At 45.0% G+C, this 14142-nt stretch overlaps 1 protein-coding gene across 1 annotated transcript; it reads left to right on the top strand.

Moving 5' to 3' along the window:
• The first annotated feature begins 2793 nt into the window (after positions 1 to 2793).
• Positions 2794 to 13925, top strand: LOC311118617 (YTH domain-containing family protein 2). The gene is made up of 6 exons (XM_084193407.1): positions 2794 to 2976; positions 3189 to 3213; positions 4546 to 4625; positions 5542 to 7194; positions 10853 to 10921; positions 12948 to 13925. Exons 1-6 carry the CDS (start codon positions 2950 to 2952, stop codon positions 12969 to 12971), a joined length of 1878 nt encoding a protein of 625 aa, XP_084049533.1. The 5' UTR covers positions 2794 to 2949; the 3' UTR covers positions 12972 to 13925.
• The last annotated feature ends 217 nt before the right edge of the window (positions 13926 to 14142 follow it).

The following is a 14142-nucleotide window of genomic DNA, read 5'->3' as shown; positions in this document are numbered from 1 at the left end:
TGGATAAAACTTTGCTTGAAATGGAAAGGTTATCTTGAAAAAACATACAACTTCCAGTAGGCCTACATAAATTCTGTGTTATGTGGGGAATTTAGGTAGGTCTATATCAGGGATGTGCAACATTGATGAGGGGTGGGGGCCACAAATAAATGGGAACTCATCATGAGGGTACACAGTGCCCGACTCAGCTGTTCATACCTTACCCTATTCCTTTGTTACATGGGCTACCAAAACGCCACAGGCGTAGACACGGGAGACGAGCTGGAGTCCTGGTGAAATTGAGGTGAAGAGAAAACCGAACGGCACTCCCCCCTGTTCTGTTGGCAAATGTCCAGTCACTCGAGAATAAGATGGATGAGCTTCGTTTGAGAGTCTCCTATCAGAGAGACTTGAAAAGCTGCAATATTATATGTCTTACTGAAATGTGGCTCGATGATGACGCTATGCACGTAGCACTCCATGCAGCGGCAGGATCGGACGGAGGCTCTGGGCAAATCGAAAGGAAGTGGAGTGTGTTTTTCATGAATACAACTGGTGTGCTGCTTCCAGCGTGAAGGAAATCTTGAGCTTTTGCTCACCTAATATAGAATACCTCATGGTAAGCTGCAGACCCTTTTATCTACCAAGAGAGTTCTTATCTGTAATTATCACGGTTGTCTACATCCCTCCACAAGCCAACACCACTCTGGCACTCAACGAACTGTATGGGGCCATAAACAAACAAGACACCGCTCACCCAGTCGCAGCGTTTCTGGTGGGCGGAAACTTTAACGCGGGGAGACAAGACCGTCCTACCTCACTTCTACCAACACGTCCCCTGCACCACTAGGGGTCACTAAAACTCGAGACCACTTTTATTCTACCCACAGAAACGCATACAAGGCCCTCCCTCGTCCTCCCTTTGGCAAATCTGACCATGACTCCATTCTCCTGCTTCCTGTTTACAAACAAAAGCTCAAACAGGAAGTACCAGTGATGCCCTCAATATGGAAGTGGTCGGATGAAGCAGACACAAGACTGTTTTGCTAGTACAGACAGGGATATGTTCCGGGATCCATCCGATAGCATTGAAGAGTTTACCACAACATTCACAAGCTCCATCAATAATTGCATAGATGATGTCATCCCCACAGTGACTATATGAATGTATCCAAACCAAAAACCATAGATTACAGGCAATATCGGTGCTGGGCTAAAGGCTAGAGCTACCGCTTACAAAGAACGGGACAAGGCATTGGATGCATACAAGAAAGTCTGCTACAACCTCCAACGAGACATCAAACATGCAAAAGGAGAATATAGGAGGAAGGTGGAATCCTATTACACCGGCTCCGACACTCATCGTATGTGGCAGCGCTTGCAGAGGATACCGGATTACAAAGGGAAACCCAGTCGTGAGTTTCCCAGCGATGCATAACTCCCAAACGAGCTAAATGCCTTTTATACTGGCTTCGAGGAATATAACACTGTGCCATGAGTGAAAGAACCTGTTTACTGGATGACTGTGTGATCTCGCTCTCCGTTGCAGATGTGAGCAAAACATTTAAACAGGTTAACAATCACAAGGCCGCCAGGCCAGACGGAATACCAGGGCGTGTTCTCAAAGCATGCGCAGACCAGCTGGCAAGAGTATTCACAGACATACTGTATCTCCTTGTCCCAGTCTGTAATCCCAACGTTTCAAATTGACCACCATTGTCCCTGTTCCCAAGAGCTGCAAGATAACCTGCCTAAATGACTATCGCCCTGTAGCACTCACATCTGTAATTATGGAGTGCTTTGAAAGGCTGGTCACAACACACCCCTGCCACACTGCCCCTCAACACGGAGGCCCCTAAGGGGTGTATGCTTAGGCCCCTCCTGTACTCCCTGTTCACCCACTACTGCTTGGCAACACATGACTCCAACACCTTCATTAAGTTTGCTGACGACACGACGGTGGTACTGGTACTTCCTGTATATAGCTCCATTCTTGTGTATTTTATTTTATTCTTTGTGTTACTATTTTATTTTTAAACTCTGCATCGTTGGGAAGGGCTTTTAAGCTAGCATTTCACGGTAAAGTCTACACCAGTTGCATTCAGCGCATGTGACAAATAACATTTGATTTGATTTTGACATACCATACAAAACATTCCGGACTTACATCTACCCCTGAGTCCAGGTTGACTTTATATGTCCAAACTCAGAATCAAATATGCTTCACAAAAATAACATGGTTGCTGTGGTAGAACGTTTATTTTGATTGGCGAATTTTCTGCATTTAGCAAAGTCCTATTATGTAACCTGATTACAGATGTGTCTTTGTAAATGTGAACACGAATAATAGGGAAATCGTTATTCATGCTAGCATGTAAACGTTTAAATCGAACTATTATATTAATCTGAATATTCGTGCGTGTAACTGTAGTGACTGACATAACATGAGTAAAACTGCTGATATACAACCACATTTCTAAATTGCACCTTGTGAATTATACTATTGTAACTCTCGACAGTAAGTTGAGACAACGACTGAGTTCCTAAAAAATAATAATAGTTTTTTAAAATTCATCCGCGGCCCTACAAAACCCCATCCCTGGTCTAAGTCAATATAGCTACTTTCCTAATTATGAGACAATCTCCGTTTATCTATTGTAACAATTATTCAAATGTATTAAATGTCTGTTTTTCATAATATATTGTTTACCTGCATCATATAGTTCCTCCATGCCGTTGAGGGGCGCATGTTCGTCATAAATAAATGCCATCGATAAAACCAGCCGCTCAGCCATGTTGAAGAAGTCGCTCGGCGCGGAGAGAGCAATAGGACTGCATCCCGCCATTGTGTGGATTCTAAGCTCTGTAGAGAGACAGGGGCACTTGGCTAACTCTCAAATAGACATTTCCTACACCCTGCAGCTTAAATAAATAAAAATATTAAAATACAAAGGCGCCAGGGAGAAAGACATGTCAGCCAGCAGCCTTCTCGAACAGGTAAAGAGAGTCACTTTATGAATATCAATCGAGACGTAACTAGGATAGCTTGTTCCAGAGGCAGTGACTCTCTCTGTAGCTAGCTAACGTTAGTGCAGTAGGCCTGACCACCTGCTAAAGGACTGACTGGTGAATATACATTTCTTCATTTATTTTTCCCTTCCTCTTTTCTCATAAATCAAACCTTCATGAATCACCTGGACCCAATCCAGAGACCGAAAGGCCAAGGAAACAAGGGTAAGTTATCGTAACATGACAAGTTTACTGTGTCTGTATGCGGATATTTCCGTGTGGTGGTTTCGGAAACCCTACTCTGCGTGCGCGGATGTGATGATAGTTAGCTAGCCAGATAGCAGGCCAGTCTCACCATTGTGCCCATTTCGCTTCTATAGTTGATTGGACATGTGAAACAATTTCCGATAAGTTGGTACTATTTACTCAATATTTTATTTTGTATGACTTTTAGTGTCATGTGTGAATACACCATTGTGAATTTTGAGGCAATCCGTCAGCGTTGGCTAACGTTGGTTGCTAGCTTGGTAACTAATTTAGCTCGCGCTAGCTAGCTAACATGAGCGTCCTCTCCTACATTCGCAAGTTAGCTGACTAGGCATTTCCTAAGTCGGATGGCTAGTGGCTTACTGGCTCATTGGTTAAATGCTAGCAACGCTTTGCAATGAGTAAGTTGACAAATTAATGTTTACATCAAGTTAGGCTTAAACCTCCCACGCAAAATAATCATGTTGTTTAGTTCGTTGGCTAACCTCAGTATTTAAAGGATACTCAAGAATTGCCTGCCAATGACACGTCTTCCAGCGTGCTGTTCTCACCGAACCAGTAGCAAGCTTCTGGTCAGTTATTGTCAAACCACGAAGTTGCAATGTTTCAGATCTTTTTCAATGTTTTGAGGCAACTTTGTTTACTAGCCAGGCCTGTTTTCCAGTTTGGCAATTCATTTTCAGATTCTGCTTAGTTATGGCAGGACGAACTGAAACACACTCTGACAAGTTTAACGTTATGTCATGACTACAATCACTGATATTAAATACAAATCGATTGTTTTCTCCTGAAGTTGTAACTAGAAACAATATTCTACTGCACCTCATATCACTGATTTCACTGCCCATTGGTGGTTGCAACCGATTTACTGTGAGTAACAGGCCGCTTCTGCATGTAGCAATTGTGCTGCAGTTACAATCTGTCAACAATAACGTATCTAGCATTAACTGCAGCACCTGATACAACCCCTAGGGCCTAGTGTTATTTGTTTTATAGGTGGCACACTATAGACCTAGCCAGCAGGAAAGACAACTCTTGTCCAACTCAACCAGTCCCAAGCATTTGTTTGTCACCCATTTTAGTGCATTAAAACAGCATATTTGTGGCTGTGAACTGTAGTTGTGCAATGCTAGAGATCTCATCAAGCTTCATGACTTCCTGGCTCTTATTCTGTCTTGACTGGCTGCAAATATGTAGGCCTATGACTAGTTGTATTGACTATTTCCACCTTATGCAAACAGATGTATCCTAGCACTGTATCTTACATTGCTATATACTCCTCTTTTCCAGTGCAAAACGGAGCTGTGACCCAAAAGGATACTTTGAATGATGATGAGTTTGAGCCTTACCTGAACACTCAGGCCAGACAGGTGAGTACCAGTCCACTACCCTCCGTTTGACTAGGCCCACACTGTACACTGTTCCTAACATTTGCCTGCTTAGACTCCCGAGTGGCGCAGCGGTCTAAGGCACTGCATCTCAGTGCTTGAGGCGTCGCTACAGACCCCCTGGTTCGATTCCAGGCTGTATCACAAGGCGTCGCTACAGACCCCCTGGTTCGATTCCAGGCTGTATCACAACTGGCCGTGATTGGGAGTCCCATAGGGCAGCGCACAATTGGTCCAGCATCGTCCAGGTTTGGCCGGTGTAGGCCGTCATTGTAAATAAGAATTTGTTCTTAACTGGCTTGCCTAGTTAAATAAAGGTAAAATACAAAAATAATTTAAACTGCAGGAAAATGGCATTCGTTCACTTAACATTTTGACACAGCCTCAGTTCTAATAGAAATAATGAGGATGATGAATAAGCTACATGACTCAGGTTATGGTGGTAACTCCCACTGGTACATTTGCATTCGTCATCCATAATGGGGAGATCTCGCTGTACAACTTTACAGTGAATTACTTTTATACTGTTACAATTCATCATGTTTAGCGTGTAAATACTCTTCTCTCCCCGATTTTTACTATGTAGTCCATTTCCTTTTCTAGAATTCATTTGGAATTAAACTGGTCTTCATCTTGTCGTAATGTCTGTTGTGTGCCCTCAGTAGTGGGCCTAAATGGAAATAATGGAGCCTGTATTCCTCCAGTCAAAGGAATGCCACTGTTTTGTCCTCATAAAGCAGTTCATTGGTGTGAAAGTGGACACAGTCATCCTAGTCTAGGTGGCAGCCGAGGCTGATCGAGATCCAAGCGAGGATGTCCATCAGTTCGATGCCCTGCTTTCTGTAATGTAATGATTGAAACAGTCAACAGGCTAACCAGTGTTTTCTTCTCTCCGCAGAGCAATGCTTATACGGCCATGTCGGACTCCTACATGCCCAGTTACTACAGCCCATCCATAGGATTCTCTTACTCCCTGAACGAGGCAGCATGGTCCACCGGTGGCGATCCCCCCATGCCTTACCTGGCCTCGTATGGACAGCTGAGCAACGGGGAGCACCACTTCCTGCCCGACGCCATGTTCGGCCAGCCCGGCCCGCTGGGCAGCAACCACTTCTTGGGCCAGCACAGTTTCAACTTCTTCCCCAGCAACATAGACTTCTCTGCCTGGGGCAACAACAGCTCTCAGGGACAGTCTACACAGAGTTCTGGCTACAGCAGCAGCTATGCCTACGCGCCCAGCTCGCTAGGGGGCGCCATGATCGACGGACAGTCCCCCTTCACCCAGAACGAGCCCCTCAACAAGGCCCCTGGCATGAACAGCTTGGACCAGGGCATGGCTGGACTTAAGATTGGTGGCGGTGCTGGGGACATGGGGGCCCCCAAGGTGGTGGGCTCTGGCCTCCCCGGGGGACCCCTAGGCCACAGCCAGGTTTCTGGTGGAGCTCCCAGCATGCCACTGCCCCCCGTGTCCATCGCCCCCGCCAAGCCCGCCTCCTGGGCGGACATTGCCAGCAAGCCGGCCAAGCCACAGCCCAAGCTGAAAACCAAGGGGGGCATAACTGGGACCAACCTGCCCCCTCCGCCCATCAAACACAACATGGACATTGGCACTTGGGACAACAAGGGGACCATGCCTAAAGCGTCCACCCCCCAGCAGGCGCCTCTCCCCAACAACGGGCAGCCGCCCAACCAGGCCTCCCCTCAGCCCGGCACCATGGCCGGAGGGACCCCGCAACTGCCCCTCAGCAACGGACAGTTGGTGGCCTCTTCGGCCCAGCTGGGGCAGCACCAATTTCCCTCCAACGGACAGCAGGGCATAGGGGGTCAGCTGCAGCTTTCCCAGGGCCCCCCGCCTGCCACCCAGCCCTCTCAGCCCACCCGCTGGGTCCCTCCACGGAACCGTGCCAACGGGTTTGGGGATGCCGGGGGTGGGGCGGGGCAGTCGCCTCCCAACTCGGGCTTGGGTGGGGTGCTGGTGCCCTCGGAGCCCCACCCAGTGCTGGAGAAGCTGCGCCTGGTCAACAACTACAACCCCAAGGACTTTGACTGGAACCTCAAGCAGGGGCGTGTGTTCATCATCAAGAGCTACTCAGAGGACGACATCCACCGCTCCATCAAGTACAACATCTGGTGCAGCACGGAGCACGGCAACAAGCGGCTGGACGCCGCCTACCGCTCGCTGGGCGCCAAGGGCCCCCTCTACCTGCTCTTCAGCGTCAACGGCAGCGGCCACTTTTGCGGCGTGGCGGAGATGCGCTCACCAGTGGACTACAATACCTGCGCCGGCGTGTGGTCGCAGGACAAGTGGAAGGGGCGCTTTGACGTGCGCTGGATCTTCGTTAAGGACGTTCCCAACAGCCAGCTGCGGCACATCCGCCTGGAGAACAACGAGAACAAGCCAGTGACCAACTCACGGGACACGCAGGAGGTGCCTCTGGACAAGGCACGGCAGGTGCTGAAGATCATCGCCGGCTACAAGCACACCACCTCCATCTTTGACGACTTCTCCCACTACGAGAAGCGCCAGGAGGAGGAGGACTGTGTGAAAAAGGTAAAGGCCTGCCCTCCACCCGTCTGGGAAAATAAATAGGCCTACACCTTGGGTTGTGTGCCTGGGGAGAGGCATGCGAAGCCATGGGTCTGTGCGCAAAGGTCCTGAGAGCATGTCAAGAGCAAAAATCCAGTTGAAGAGTGCAGTAGTTGAAATAGATTATCAGTCATTTATATGTGTGTTCATCTTACAATGTGCCGTTCCTACAGAGAATTTGGATATGCCAGAAACAAAGTGCATGAACATCCCAGTTATAATATTTTAAAAGTTCCATGTTAGATTTATTATCTCACATGGATTTGTGAATTACGAATGCTGACCTTAGTGTTGATCAGGTGTGTCCATATGAAATGTAATGTTTATTTCCAATTCGGTATCTAATTGATGATCCTTGTGGAAATGTATCCCCCTTATGTATTAGGAATTGATGCATTTGTTACTGTTGGGACTTTTTCAGACACTTGGCCTACCAATCAATGCTCTAATTATATAGGCTACTGTATGTCACCATATCAGTCCCTCCAGGATTCTGCAGTGTTGTTTTGTGATGGTTGCGGACCAAAATGCTTGATTTTGCTGCGAATGTTCTGACACTGTGTTCTGCATGGCAATTTGTGATGATTTTGTCGAATTTGTCACCTGCGCTGACTGGGGAGAAAAGTTTGTTGATGTGTTGCTTTATTGAGGCATTTTATGCGGTAAAAGCATGGGGAATAGTTAACATTGTGAGCCCTGTTTTTGTAGTGTGGTGATTGGACATTTATATGCGGTAATAGTGCGGCGATTAGTCAAATTTGCAAGCCCTCGCATAATATGCGGTAGTTGATTAGCAAAAAATTATGCAATCGCACAATCCTGGAGGGACTGCCATATACATTTTTAAAAGGTGAAATGGGAAGGTTTTTGCTAGTCTAGTTAACAAAATGCCAGCAGTCACTTGTGATTACCAAGATGCATTTTGTCGTTGAACCTTTTATAATGACTCCCCAAATAATTAGAATATACATTATTATGCTCAGTCTCGACGTCATGTTATCCGAAACAACCCTCATTCTTTACGGAGGATTCTGTTCACATTATGAAATGCATGTTTACATTGGTCCTTCAGTCTCAATGGCCATTAACCTACGCTTCATGACCTAAAGTATGTGGACACATGCTCGTCGAATCTCATTCAAAAATCATGGGCATTATTATAATAATAATAATATGCCATTTAGCAGACGCTTTTATCCAAAGCGACTTACAGTCATGTGTGCATACATTTTTATGTATGGGTGGTCCGGGGGATCGAACCCACTACCCTGGTGTTACAAGCGCCATGCTCTACCAATTGAGCTACAGAGGACCACATTAATATGGAGTTCAAATCAAATTTTATTGGTCACATGCGCCGAATACAACAGGTGCAGACATTGGTCCCCTTTGCTGCTATAACAGCCTCTACTCTTCTGGGAAGGCTTTCCACTAGATGTTGGAACATTGCTGCAGGGACTAGCTTCCATTCAGGCACGAGCATTAGTGAGGTTGGGCACTGATGTTGGGCTATTAGGCCTGGCTCGCAGTCGACATTCCAATTCATCCCAAAGGTGTGGGGTTGAGGTCAGGGCTTTGTGCAGGCCAGTCAAGTTCTTCCACACCAATCTCGACAAACCATTTCAGTATGGACCACTCTTTGTGCACGGGGGCGTTGTCATGATGAAACAGGAAAGGGCCTTCCCCAAACTGTTGCCACAAAGTTGGACGCACAGAATCGTCTAGAATGTCATTGTATGCTGTAGCGTTAAGATTTCCCTTCACTGGAACTAAGAGGCCTAGCCCAAACCATGAAAAACAGCCTCAGACCATTATTCCTCCTCCACCAAACTTTACAGTTGGCACTATGCATTCGATGGTGAACGCGTTTCCACTGCTCCAGAGTCCAATGGCGGTGCGCTTTACACCACTCCAGCCGATGCTTGGCATTGCGCATGGTGATCTTAGGCCTGTGTGCGGCTGCTCGGCCATGGAAACCCATTTCATTTAACTCCCGACGAACAGTTCTTGTGCTGATGTTGCTTCCAGAGGCAGTTTGGAACTCTGTAGTGAGTGTTGCAACTGAGGACAGATGATTTTTACGCGCTTCAGCACTCGGCGGTCCCGTTCTGTGATCTTGTGTGGCCTACGACTGGCTGCTGAGCCATTGTTGCTCCTAGACGTTTCCACTTCACAATAACAGCACTTACAGTTGACCGGGGCAGCTCTATTTGAGGTGCTTATAGGCTAGCTCGGGTTCTGACTGGAGCTGTGTACATCATAATACTGATTATTGTTAGAAAGGGGTGGACTCACTGTAGGTCTGTATCGCTATGTATTACCGACTGTTTTTATAAAGACTACAGAGTGCTGGTTTGTCAGCTCTGAAGAGGAAGCAGCTTTCCTTACATCGAAACAGGCCTAGCTATTGGGTTATATTGGACAGTCCTGTTTCGCTTAATACTCCATTGAGACGAGCTGTTCCGACAATGTTGCACATTTAATTTCTGTCTCGTATGTTTCCTTCAGTCTTATTTTGCGGAAACTCAAACCCTGCTTCCTTACATAGTGGTATCCGATGACATTCAATTTATTTTTTAAAGTAACTGTCCAGTGAAAATCTCACAGTTCCTATTCTGTTAACTCCTATCCAAATAATGTGGTTGACTCATCCTATGCTTGTATTTGTGGCCTAAGTGTAAATTGGAGAAAACACTACAAAAACCCCTCAATCAGTAAAAAGAAAATGCTTGCTCTTTCCTCATTGAGGATTATGTAATCCTCCTTAGGAGGATGAGCTGGCCAATCAGCAGTCTACTCTCAATACCCCACACCATACTGTTGGGGTATGCCCACACCATTCCAACACAGAAAAGCTGCTTAACAGTTTTCCTTTAAAAAAAAATTGCAATTATTTCACTCATATTGTAATGAATTATAGGTCATATTTCATAGCAATCTGGAAACACTGGACAGTTACTTTAGAGACGTAGCATCCTTTTCCATCAGTATCTCAACATTGCATGACTGAGGCTGTGAGTGCAAAACACTGTCTGCATTATTTACTGCGACAAGGAAACTGCACTGCACCTGGAGGCATTTCACATTTATACAACTGGTGGTTCCAATCCTGAATGCTGATTTGGTTAAAACCGCGTTCCAGCCGGTGTCTATTCCACAAGTTACCACCGGCTTAATCTATGACGTTAAAATGCCTATTTACTCTGTTCCATCTATTTCACAGCGAACTCCCCATACATATCCTGAAAAGACTTCATATTTACTAGTTGTCAAAGAAACTTATGTCACTGAGTTAACTGCAGCTTCCTCTTATCTAGACAATCGAGAAATGTGTTTATCTTAGTTTTGTGGTCAACACATTGATACTGACAGCTTTCAAATTACCAATGATCTTTGCTGTATAACTTACCAATGAAACAAAATGTTAATGTTTTAGATACTGATCGGGGTTGACTGATTTTTATGATTCAAATGTAATGTTTCATCTATATCCAATTCGAGACCTGAGTCCACTTACTGTAAATCAATTAAGCTGTTGATGCATGTATGCCCAAAATTGATGGAGGTTTCCCGTCCTTCCTGTTTTGTTCCTAACTAAAGCCTGATGATGTTTTGTTACCAGGTGGAGGTCCAGGGTAGCGAGCCGTACCCCAGTAACCCCAACCCCAGCAGGAGTCATTACAGACTTCAGGTAACGCCCTAGCCCCCACTTAACTCTCTTGCTCTTGTAATAGCCTAACCGTAGTGTGGATTTACTCTCCATTAGGTGTACTCCGTAGAGGCTCCGCAATCGCTTCGAGACTTCACCATACACTGCACAGAGATTTTGGTCCATGCCATAATTTGTGACTTTACTTAAGTGTCGGTGAGGTTTTGTTACGGACAACACTTGGTGGAGTGTAAACCCAGTCTTAACAGGCCTGCTACATTAGATGTGTCGCTCTTAATATCAATAAATTATTTACAAGAATTCTACACTTGGCTTGATAAAGTGGCTCACTCTGGCAAAAAAATTATGCGTCCAGTGTAGCATCTAAAAACCGACAGTTTTTCTGCTCCCCTGTTAGACCCACGCAGACCATATGATTTTAACCGTATTATGGCACGATTTTCCAGCCCCAGACAAAATGTCCACATCGTGGGCAAATTATTACGTCGTAAACTATTGTCGGACGTCTTTGCTCGTTCCGTGTGACAGGGTCTAGGTCTGACGATTCAAATACCACTACGTGCAGTCGTATGCTCCGACCAAAGTTCTTTCGCTGTCTTTTCACAAAGTGTGGCTGGTGTTACGAGCCTATCCCGGTACCTGACCAACAGGAACACGTCCGGCACTGAGTAAGCACACTATGGATATTGTAAGTAGTCAGATTAATACAACGGCTTGATTTAAACGTTTACATGCTTTGCAAGGAGAATGATTTCCCTAATACTCTTGTTTTACAAGACATCTGAAATCAGGCTACCTGATGGCACAAAAATCGCCAATCAAAAGAAACATTCTACCACAAATGGCCCGCTATTGCATATTTTTGGGAAGCTTATTTGAGTTCGGACAAAGTTAACTTTTTAAGATGCTTGCGGTTTTTCCGAACTCATTTTACTCGCGCATAGAGGGAGGCTGGCGCGTGCGTAGTAGATCAGATGCACCGCTGCAGTTGACGTAGCCTCGCAAGTCAATTGCTGAATGTGACGAGACAACTGAAGCAAATCGTACAATCTGGCCAGGTTGATATCAAGATTTTAATTTCGTAACAATGCACAGTGTGACGTAATAATTGTAAAAGACAGAATCTGACGTACAGTGTAGGAAGGCCTTTTTAGTTATTTTGTTTTTTTTTTATTGGAGGACATTTCATCAAGTTAAAGTCCCTTTGTCTCAAAGGGACCAAAATGTAGATGTGCTCAATGTGCTACTCTTGACTGGATGGTGACAAATGTCCCATGTCTCACCAGATGAGTATTGCAAATGTCTGAAAGTGGTCAGAACTGCATGTTATAGGCCAGGCACACCAAACGTTTTTAGTAAAAAATAAAACGTATAATTTTTTAGACTATTTTAGTTTTGCTAAAAAAACATTTAAAATCACTAGGAATTCAGCAAAAAATAAAATGGGGAAATCTGTTCCCAAGTATTCTGGAATTCAGCAAAAAATAAAATGGGGAAATCTGTTCCCAAGTATTCCGGAATTCAGCAAAAAATAAAATGGGGAAATCTGTTCCCAAGTATTCCCACAAAATAAATGTGATCGCGTTTCAATGTAATCGATATGAAATCATTGATTTACTCTTTTTGGCCTTAGTTGTGGTCAATTTGCAGTGTACTATAATTATGTTCCGGGCCCCCGACCATATGCTCCGACAAAAATCGGCCCACGGCTGAATCTAGTTGCCTTCCGGTGTTGTAGACTATACACATCCTATGGTGTATTCATGTAGAACTACTCTGTGGGACTGTTAGGACCTGGCGGTAGGGAGATATGCTTGTCTTGGTACCAGTAGATATGGGTTCTCAGGGTGGTGGAAACTTTTTGTTTCTGTTTTTTTTTAAATGTTATGTGAAGAACCACAACCTCCACTCTCTTACATCCATTGATGGGAGCATGGTAACTATGCCCACTGGATACATACAAATATGATCTGCAACATTTTGTTTTACTGAAAAGCTCAATCTCTGAGTCCCCAAACTGAAGTGTAATTTTCTTTGTGTCCCACAGGAGCGCCAAGGACGTGTCAAGTAGCAGTCACTGCTTTGGGCAAAAGACTGCAATGACCCCTCTTTTTCCCCTTTCCTACCCCATCACATTCAGATCTTTCAAGAAATTCTAAATGGGGTAAAAATTTAACCAAGGACAAAAAAACAAAACAAAATGAAGACTTTCTTGATTTCTTTTTACTTTAAAAGACTGACTTCGAACTTGTAGTAAAATAAAAAGAAATTATTATTCATAGGACTACAACTTTAATGCATAGCATCCTTAGGTGAATCTATTTTTTCCTCTACACCCCCCCCCCCACCAATCCACTACATATGCTTTTTTCTTCCTCATATGCTCCCCCCCCCCCCCGCCTGTTTTTACAGTCCCCGAGAGCAAGTCTGTAGTTCCTCTCATGCAAAATTCTAGTGGACATTTAGTGGCTGGAAGTCCAGGCGGGCCATTTGTCTAATTTCTTTGTAAACCCCTCCTCCCTCCTTCTGTGGGAGATTAAATCATCCAATCAGGACGGGGGGGGGGGGGGGGGGTCTCCTCCTCAGTGGATATTCGTCATCGCACCCTTCAAGAAGTTTCTTTTTCATATGCTTCCATCTGTTATATATATAAAAAAGAAAGAACTAAACCGAATGTTCGAGATGACCCTGTTTATTTTTTGTGGTGTGTGGGGAGAGTGGGTTAAGTTTGTGGGAGGGGGGGAGTTGAAAGCAAAAATAATTGTTACGTTTAGCCTTGGTCATTGTATAATTTTATGTACAATTGTACGAAATGGGGCCCTGTTTGCGGTCTTCAGAACTTATTTGCCCTCTTTCTTGGACTGGTTTATTATTGATGTTTCCATGAGCTGCTTTCCTCCCGCCATCTTTGTTTCTTCCTCATCTTCCTTCCGTTTTCTTAAAGACCGCGTCGACGCGAGTGTCCTTGCCCCCACTCTTTCTATTAATCAGTTCAAAGTAATAAATGTCGTATACTCAGCAAGAACTCGTGTGCATTCCCCTTGTTTGACTGTAAGCACTTTTCATGCTTTGTGCATCCTTTTTCTGTTATGTTTTTTTAAAAGGGTAAATGAATGTTTTATTACTTGGTAATTAAACCCTATTCCCCCACACACACTTAATTATACCCCAAACACCCCTCTTTGCACCACTAACCACCACTATCCCTTTCCACCGTGCCCCTCTATTGGCTGCTCAACCAT

Source organism: Coregonus lavaretus, assembly GCF_964263955.1.
Source record: "Coregonus lavaretus genome assembly, contig: HAP1_SCAFFOLD_569, whole genome shotgun sequence".
Taxonomy (NCBI): domain Eukaryota; kingdom Metazoa; phylum Chordata; class Actinopteri; order Salmoniformes; family Salmonidae; genus Coregonus; species Coregonus lavaretus.
This window is presented reverse-complemented; position numbering and strand designations above follow the sequence as displayed.

What these genes read in the sequence shown, in the direction of transcription:
- LOC311118617 (XM_084193407.1), top strand. Translation starts at nt 2,950, where the DNA reads ATGTCAGCCAGCAGCCTTCTCGAACAG. An exon ending in CCAGCAGCCTTCTCGAACAG is followed by an intron (nt 2,977 to 3,188) that starts GTAAAGAGAGTC and finishes GACCCAATCCAG; the next exon opens with AGACCGAAAGGCCAAGGAAA. An exon ending in TGAACACTCAGGCCAGACAG is followed by an intron (nt 4,626 to 5,541) that starts GTGAGTACCAGT and finishes TTCTCTCCGCAG; the next exon opens with AGCAATGCTTATACGGCCAT.